The sequence below is a fragment of the Nicotiana attenuata genome, unplaced genomic scaffold (genome assembly GCF_001879085.1).
Source record: "Nicotiana attenuata strain UT unplaced genomic scaffold, NIATTr2, whole genome shotgun sequence".
In the NCBI taxonomy this organism is placed as follows: Eukaryota; Viridiplantae; Streptophyta; class Magnoliopsida; order Solanales; family Solanaceae; genus Nicotiana; species Nicotiana attenuata.
The window spans coordinates 26,681-35,273 of record NW_017675132.1 but is presented as its reverse complement, the minus strand read 5'-3'; the positions used below and the strand labels follow the sequence as shown (position 1 = coordinate 35,273).

The window sequence follows — 8,593 nt, the reverse complement described above, 5'->3', positions numbered from 1 at the left end:
TTTGCTGTGCAATTCTTGTAGTTGTATCGACCAAGTTTGTTCATTGCTTAAAGCGGTGCACTAAACTCCCGCTATGCGCGGGGTTCGGGGAAGGGCGGATTACAAGGATTTATTGTACGCAGCCTTAACCTGCATTTCTGTTAGAGGCTATTTTCACGGCTTGAACCTGTGACCTCCTGGTCACATGGCAGCAACTTTACCACTAACGCCTAGGCTCCTCTTCTATGATATGGATATAAGGAGTTGACACTATTAGCTGATTTTAAATTCTTTTCTCAATCACTTTTAGTAATGGTAGGTTAACTATAAGCTTATTTTTCCAGCAGTTGCTATGTTATTGATTTTGGGCATCATTTCAGATGGTGCGGACTGCGGAGCTATAAATGAGCCTTCTGTCTTGCCTATACTTGGGTCTTAATTAAAATGATTAATATTCTTATTATACTACAAATACATATTCTTTAGAGCTGTCAAAACGGGTTAGCCCAGCCCAAGCCTCGTGGGCTTTTAAATTTGGTGAGCTAGGCGGGCTAGCCCTTCATCTATATGGGTCTTAAAATGGCTAGCCCAGCCTAGCCCTAAGAGGGCCGCGGGCTAGGGCGGGCCGGCCCTTCAACTTTTGTAGGAAAAAATATTTCTTCAAATCTTTAGATATTTTTTCGTGACATAATCTCTTAATCATATGAACGACTTCTGTTTATTTAAAGTGTACAAGAATCTTGATATTTGATAAGGAATCTCGTAATTGAAATGCAAATTCTCTATATCTCTAGCTCTTCTTTTTTAACGTTACATGAATATATTTTTAGTACTTTTCTTTCACTTTGCTTCGATTCAGGAATTGCTTCGATAAGTTTATATGTTAAGGTTTAACATTATTTGTTGATTTCATCATTATAGTCCATGAAATTTTTAAAATTCGTGAAATTTGCTAGTGTTTTTCAATTTTCTTTGGGTATTAAAACTTGACATTTTTCTATAATGAAGATCAATTTAATAATTAATACTAATATATTAAAGTAACCAAACTGATCATTGACCATTTAAAGTAATATTTTCTTTCGAAAAAAATTATTATTGCCACTTAAAACTTTCCTAGTTCGTTGTTAATTAAGCAAAAGGAAAACTAATCTTATCATACAACATGCATATCAAAAATATAAACTCTAGTTGATATGTAAGGATAAATGAGAAGTCTAAGGTTGAAAATTTTGGATTATAGTTAATATTTTTTTAGTTTTTACTTTTTTTAGATATTTAATTATGAATTTAAAACGGGCCAGCCCAGGCCCAGCCTCTATCAAGACTCAAGGGCTTGCGAACTGACTTGGGCCGGGCTTATAAGCCTCAGTTTTAAATGGGCTAAAATAATCTCAATCCAGCCCTACCCAAGTAGCGGCTGGATTGGGCTGGCCTCGTGGGCCAAGCCCATTTTGACGGCTCTAATATTCTTTATTACTGATTTGGGGCAGGGTAGGAAAAGGCATTTTATGGTCTCATCAACAGTCTATCTTCCACATATTAATGTGTTTACAACTTAAGATATATGTGTCTGAGATCAAAGGTTCATATATACATCATTAAAATGCAAAGTTGTGTCTGGCTCATCTATTAGTGTTCTCCTTTACTAGAGGGTAATTTTCATGAAATTTTTGGCGGTTGTCACTTTTTGTATCAGCTGTTTAGTGAATGACTTTCTTTTTATTTCTCTTGCAACTGATAGATCTTTTAGACCATGGTCTATAGGTCCTTTTTTAGCAAAATGAAAAATTATACCACGGTTTAAAATTTTGCAAATTATTGCAAACGATACATCACAATATAATATTTTGTGAGCAAACTGAAAACTATTGAGCAAATATTAGACCTAAGTTTAACATTGTGGGGAAGGGACAACTTCCCTAGAGTTATATTCAAGAGCGGAGCTAGAGTACCGGGAGCGGGTTCGGCCGAACACAGTAACTTTGATTCAAATATTGTAATTGTCTTTAAAAACATATTGAATGTGTACAAATTATTAATTTACACTTAAAAGGATTAAAATCTCGAACTCATAAGATTGAAATCCTAGCTCCGCCTTTGGTTATATTTGTATAACTTTTAAAAATAGAAAAACTTACACAAATATCCCAAATAAGTCTCAACTTACCAACCCCTAGCCATTAGTCATAGACTTACCAAAACTAGCCAAGCACATATAAAAATTGAAAAACCAAATAAATTAAGTTATTTCTCTCAAATAATCACATGCAAAAATCTCCTTCCATATTTTTAAGCATGATTAGCAACACTAGATGCAAGACGGAAAGGAAATTTCATGGATGAGGTAGCAAATAAGGTGATGAAATAATATATAAAAAAATACAATATTCCAAAAATCTAAGCAAAAAAGGAACTTTTTCATTAGGTATAGTTGAAATTCATTGAAAACATATAGATAAGTCAATATACAAAATTTGAGGAAGATTGGAGGCGATTTGGACTGGTTTTGGATCAAAATTCGTAATTAAATCGAGTTCAAAAAAATTCTTCATCGACACATGTATCACGCACGCATGTATCTCACATACAGATATACATGGATATACATGTGATACACAATTGATACAAATATGATACATATGTGATACACATATCTTTTTTTTCATGTTGAGTTTTTACTTCGAATTTTCAAAACTTCACCAAATCATCCCAAAACTGAGATTCAAGCTCCTTAAGATCTATTCTAATAACACACACTCAAAAGAAAGTAAAAATTTGACCTTTTTTGCTACAAATATCTAATTGGCTAATATTAGTAATATATATTTTATGAATTGATCAATTTTTATAATGAGCTACTTATAAATGGACATAGCTGGTAGTTTCCCTTAAAAATATAGACAAAATCTAAATACTGACCCAAAAAGAGGACATTTTCGTAAACCAACCGTAATTGTCCAAAAAGTGTAACTGGGCTTGCTGTGATTGGGCCTATAATTTGTCCAAACAGGGCCCAAAACGCATCCAACAAAATCGTTAAAATATCATGGTATAGCCAGTTTTCACACTGGTCAATGAAAAATAGCCAGCGTTTATCAAGTCAATGAAAAATAGCCACTATTTTGCTGCAACAGGGACCGGTCCAGTATAATATACGGGAGTTCTGGTGCATTTGTGTACGAACTCCAGCATATTATGCTGGACCGGTATACTTTACTAACTCCTGTAAAATTTGCGGGAGACTGGAGCACCAGTGCTCCAAACTCCAGTATATTATACTGGACAATTATACTTGCTGGAACTCCCGCAAAATTTGCGGGAGTTCCAGCATAATTATGCTTGAACTCCCGTAAAATTTGCGGGAGTTCCAGCATAGTTATTGTCCCGTAAAAGTAAAATTTACGGGAGTTTAAGCATACTTATGCTGGAACTCCCGTAAAATTTGCGGGCGTATTTTTCCGAATTTTGAACAGTGTTTTCGCTCAGATTTAAAGTGGCTAAATTTCGATGACTTTTAAAACTTGGCTATTTTTCAACGACCAGTGGTAAATCTGGCTATTTTTGAATTTCTCCCAACAAAATCAGAAACAGTTGAAACTTTAGAAAATGACACGGCATCGTATACTAGCTCAACGTTTTAAAATTCCAACGGCTAGTCTTTCCACTGACCGTTTGGAACCTCTGTTCATTACAACAAAACCTTTCACCATCAAAACATACAAAAAAATTTCAGATTCAAAATACAAATAGGATCAATTCATACCTTAAATTCTCAAATCAAATCCTCACATACAAAAAAAAAAAAAAAAAAAGACTTCTTTTTTTGAATTCAAGAATGGTTTATTCATACACACCAACATACTACAGCTCACTTCATGATTCAATCACTTCACTTTGCAAAACCATTCTTCCATTTCCTTTCAAGAAAAGGCGATTACCCGCGATTGTAGCTGCTGAGCAAAGGTTGTCAAAGCAGCAATCCGACAACCTTAAATGGCAACAAGAATCTTTTCATCAAATTCTTAACTTGATGGGTCTTTGTAAAGAAGGAATCTTGGCTGAATCTGAGGTTTCTGCTTTCAGATCACATCTGCTCGATACCCTTATCGCGTCTCCTGCTGATCATGAACATTCTTCCATTTTAAGGGATAAGTTGATCTTCTTGCAGGTAATTTTCCCTTTTTCACTTTGTCTCAATTCTTTCAATTAGTGTCATTTGATGGGAAAAAGAAGTAGAAAACTCAATTTATTTGTAATTTTAAGTACATTTTCCAAGTTGAAATGAAATTTCAGCTTTTGGGAGCTGGGGTGTTTTTCTTTTTCTTTTGGTTGTTGTTATTTTTTATAAACTTTTGGCTTTTCATGTAAAGCTTAAATTTTTATATAGTTGCTCGTCTTTAAGGAATTAGTCAAGTACATTTTCCAAATTAAACTGAAATTTGAGCTTTTGGGAGTTAGATTTTTCTTCTTATTAAGGTTATAAGTTTTTTATTTATTTATAATTTTTTGGTTTTTCTTGTAAAGCTTAAATTTTTCTGTAAAGTTGGGATTTTTCTTTTAATTTGGTCTCAATTCTTGCGATTTGTGTCCTTTGGTGAAGTGATTATTGATTTTTTATCATGATTTAAGATGAACCATAGATAGCTACATTTATTTGTAATCGCAATTACATTTTCAAAATTGAACTGAAATTTTAGCTTTTGGGAGTTAGAGGCTTGGAGTCTTTTTGGTTGTGTTTATTTTTTTTTTTTTTAATGAATTTTTGTTTTTCCTGTAAAGCTTTAATCTTTTCTAAGGTTGTTCATTTTCCAAATTAAACTGAAATTTCAGCTTGTGGGAGTTTGGTTATTTTTTTCCTTTTGCTTTTGGTTGTTTTTTTTTTTTTTTATAAATATTTGGTTTTTCATGTAAAGCTTAAATTTTTTATGGTGCTTCTTCATGAAGGAGTTATTGTATGCAAAATGTATATCAGAGGAAGAGTATCATACATCAAAGAGGCCATTATTGCAAAGGCTAGCAGTTCAAGGAGCTGAGATTGAGGCAAAACATGTAGTTGTTGGATCAAAGAAAGAAGGCACAGATGAGGAATGGTCTGTTATAGATTTAAAGGATGAAAAATCCTATCTTGGCAAAGAGAATTCGAGTTCGAAGCAAAAGCAAAACTCAGCTATCAAGCAAATCAAAGGAGGGGCTGCTTCAGTTTTTGGCTTTGCATCGTCGAATAAAAATGGAAAGATCAAAGAAGAAAGGGGCATACTTGGTGAAAACTGTAAGCAAGATTCTAAATATGAAAGAAATGAATTAGGTGTTTCAACAGAAAATCCCTTTTGGAATACTCATTTGAAGGAAACAGATTGTGAAACTAAGTCTATTCTTATGGTAGAGAGCTTACCTAGTGAACCAATGAAAGTAAAGAAGCAAAGTGGAGGTGACAAATCAAGAAAAAAACCTTTTAAAGGTCTGTTTTTAAGAGAACAAAACGAAGGGCAGAGCGATGATCATCAACGTGCTGAGCCTGAATCTGAAGGAAAGACGAAATCAGGGAAAAAACAATGGGGATTTGAAGGATTCAAGAAGTGGAAGAAAAATGACTGTGAAGATGAAACAGCTCCATTGTCGCTTGATGAGAAATCGGATGGTGGAACTTACTTAGGTCAGCTTGTTGCAGAACCTGTTGGAGAAGGTCCAGATACTAAGCAGATTAAAAGAAAGCTGCATCCTAACGGTGCACCTTCGGATTTCTTTGTCGATAAGGTCTCATACAAACACGTTTATTGAAGAAAAGTAGGTTCTATATACTTATCTGTGATCCTGTTTGAGATCTAATCAGCCATTTTTGTTGCATATTTGCAGGTTTTAGGAGACAGTATCAAGAAAGAGCTGTCAAGAATTCAAACAGAACTTGGTGCCAAAAATTCAAGTGTTGAGTTAACGTAAGCAAAAATCTGTTTCGTTATGTTACTCTTACTAGTGTTTTTAGACTTGTTGAATAGAGTTGGATTTTTACTAATTGTTATCGCACAACAGAGATGATCAGATTGAAGCAATTTCAACTAGGCTTCCAGTTGACAAGGCTGACCTTAAAAAGTTCTTCCCTAAGTAAGCACACTTTTGTACTACTTTGTGTACGCGAAATCAGACATTACTTAACACTAATTTTTCTGAACTTTTTTCTTTGATGATTTCAGAACATGGTGTGATCGATATGCAGATGTTGTTTTGGATGTTGTAAGGAAGGAATTCAAGAACCATGTTGGAGAAATGGGAAACTTGAGAGGAGGTGGTGGTATTATAACAAGGGAGAAGAAGAACAACTCAAAAAGATGGACAACATTTGATGAAAGTGGTGATGATGATGATGAAAATTGCCATCCAAATCTATTTGCACCTCAACAAGATCATCATACATTTCCTTCTAAACAAGCCAAACTCACTTCTCCTTTGAAGAGTGGTCAAGTTTATGTTAATAGTAGCATTGATAAGGGCCTCAAATATAATCCTTTCTTTGATGTTTAAAAGTAAAGTCATTTGGACAATGAAAGAAAGCTGAGAACTAATCAGCTTTCTTTGTAATGGATTCTACTTATAGCTGTAGCCTCCAAATGGTGTGCTCTACCAGAGATATGTTTATTAAATGTATTCAACATTAATGTAAATCATCTTTGGATGGTTTTTTCCTGTTTATTTATGTTGGACATGTTGCCATTCATAGTAAATGTGATTGACAACCATATTGAATGGTGCCAAAACATAAGTTATAACATCTTTGTCCTCCTTGTCTATACTTCATACTACTTGAGAAAACTTTCTTTAGCTACAACTTTTCAATCATGTCCCGACTATGTTAGTATAAAAATTTGTTACTTGGAGTACTTTTTATGGTACTAATTTATATCTTTTATAATAGTGGTTTCGAGACTAGCTTGCACACACTTGTACTATAGCCACAAGTACACTCCGCCCAAGGATTTGAAGATCGGATGTGCACTTTTGGATTCAACGAAAATCTGTGCAATAGGGTGCCCTCTACTAAAAAATCACTATTTCTTAAAGACATAATACATGAAACTTTTGCCAAACTTCACGGATGCCAGGGTCGCCCCTATCGATATAGCATCCGGCGAGAGGGGGGGGGGGGGGGGGGGTATGGAGGGAGAATGCAGAAAATTGTCTGCTGACATTACTTTTGACTTCTGTATCAATATATGACTTCTCATCTCAAAATGATAAAACAAAACGAGCAAGGATTTCAATTGCAGGCAAGACAAGCCAGATCTTGGCTATGAAAGTGTCTACTATAATATCATATATAGATATGGAACTTCCCCTATTACAGACATATCTGTATACATTAATGAGAATACATATGTTTACCTATTTCCTAAGACACATCCACCAAGTACAGTGGCATGTGCATTGTAATATTATCTGTTCGATAAACATTAAAATGTGCCTTCTTAACAAGGGTGCATTGCAGAGCGAAATCTGCCATATACATCTGTACAAGCTCTCCACAAAATTGCATGGGGCAAAGTCAGAAAGAAGAAAAGGAAGAGGCCCTTATTCTCTCACCTTGTGTTGAGAACAAGGCGAACGAAGAAAACTTGGGGTAACTGAAGCTACCCATGATCCGATCCTTCCATTTTCAACATGCTCCGGTAAGTGATACAACAATCTTTCCTTTGCTATATTTACCAAATAACAAATTATGGAGCCAGGTTTTAGCGTGCGTTCCTTTTCCCTCTTCCCCTCCCTTTTCCTCTCTATTACACTAGAGATACCTCAAAGAGAAGGTGCTGCTGAGTTAGAAACTGAACCTTCAACAAAACCATTTCGGACGTCTCCTCTGCAAAGTGGACATACACTGTGAAGAGGCAACATATGGAAGAACACCATGTTAGTAAAGCGGTGAGAGAATAGAACTAATGTATAGAAACGTAAATCAAGAGTAAGGTGCAGTTTCATGTTACCCGTGTATCTCTTTGAGCCATTTGTCCACACATGATACATGAAACTCATGGTGACAAGGTAGAACTCGTATTTTATCTCCGTCCTCATACTCGGCTAAGCATATGTGACACCTACAAATTGTATAGCATGATCATAAATTACAAAACTAGAACCATCAAAAAACATGATAGTCTGACATATAAAATTACTACCACATAACTACATCATATCAGTTGTCAGGAAAAAACTTGCTTGACATCTTATTGCACATAGTAACTGGTTTTAACTCGTCTTCGTATAATGCTACTCCTTCCAACCCATTTTCATTCACCTGCTTTAATTAGTTCGTCTCAAGAAATGCTTTTTCTTAATGGATGTTCGTGCCAAAAAGTTTAACCTCTTTCCTTAAACCTTTTTTTTAAAAGAACCTCTTGATAATTCAGGTGACATCTTCTCAAACAATATCTCTGTTTTTTCTCAAAGCAGACTCCTATTTTTAAACACATTCTACCAAACTCAATGCGGTAACTAATCCAAACATTCATCTCTTCGTCTCTACAATGCCAAATGGTTAAATGAGATTGGGATTTTTATTTTTTTTAGGGGGGGGGGGGGGGTTGGGGGGGACACGAAGTCTAAGGTAGTTTTTACGACAGGTACA

General features: G+C 35.0%; 2 protein-coding genes across 3 annotated transcripts in view; one reads left to right on the top strand and one right to left on the bottom strand.

Annotated features, from left to right (window-relative positions):
* Window positions 1–3,649: 3,649 nt before the first annotated feature.
* Window positions 3,650–6,715, top strand: LOC109219704. Its single transcript, XM_019384178.1, has 5 exons — window positions 3,650–4,150; window positions 4,927–5,736; window positions 5,836–5,915; window positions 6,010–6,081; window positions 6,171–6,715. Exons 1-5 carry the CDS (start codon window positions 3,818–3,820, stop codon window positions 6,496–6,498), a joined length of 1,623 nt encoding a protein of 540 aa, XP_019239723.1. The 5' UTR covers window positions 3,650–3,817; the 3' UTR covers window positions 6,499–6,715.
* Window positions 6,716–7,209: 494 nt separating this feature from the next.
* LOC109219701 (E3 ubiquitin-protein ligase RLIM-like) overlaps window positions 7,210–8,593 on the bottom strand; it is a 6,525-nt gene continuing 5,141 nt past the window's right edge. For both annotated transcript variants that reach the window (XM_019384175.1, XM_019384176.1), the window contains 2 exons: window positions 7,953–8,063; window positions 7,210–7,846 (listed from right to left, as the gene is read on the bottom strand). In XM_019384175.1, the coding sequence (XP_019239720.1) occupies window positions 7,765–7,846; window positions 7,953–8,063 (193 nt within the window). In that variant the 3' untranslated portion in view covers window positions 7,210–7,764. The remainder of the gene's footprint in view (window positions 7,847–7,952; window positions 8,064–8,593) is intronic.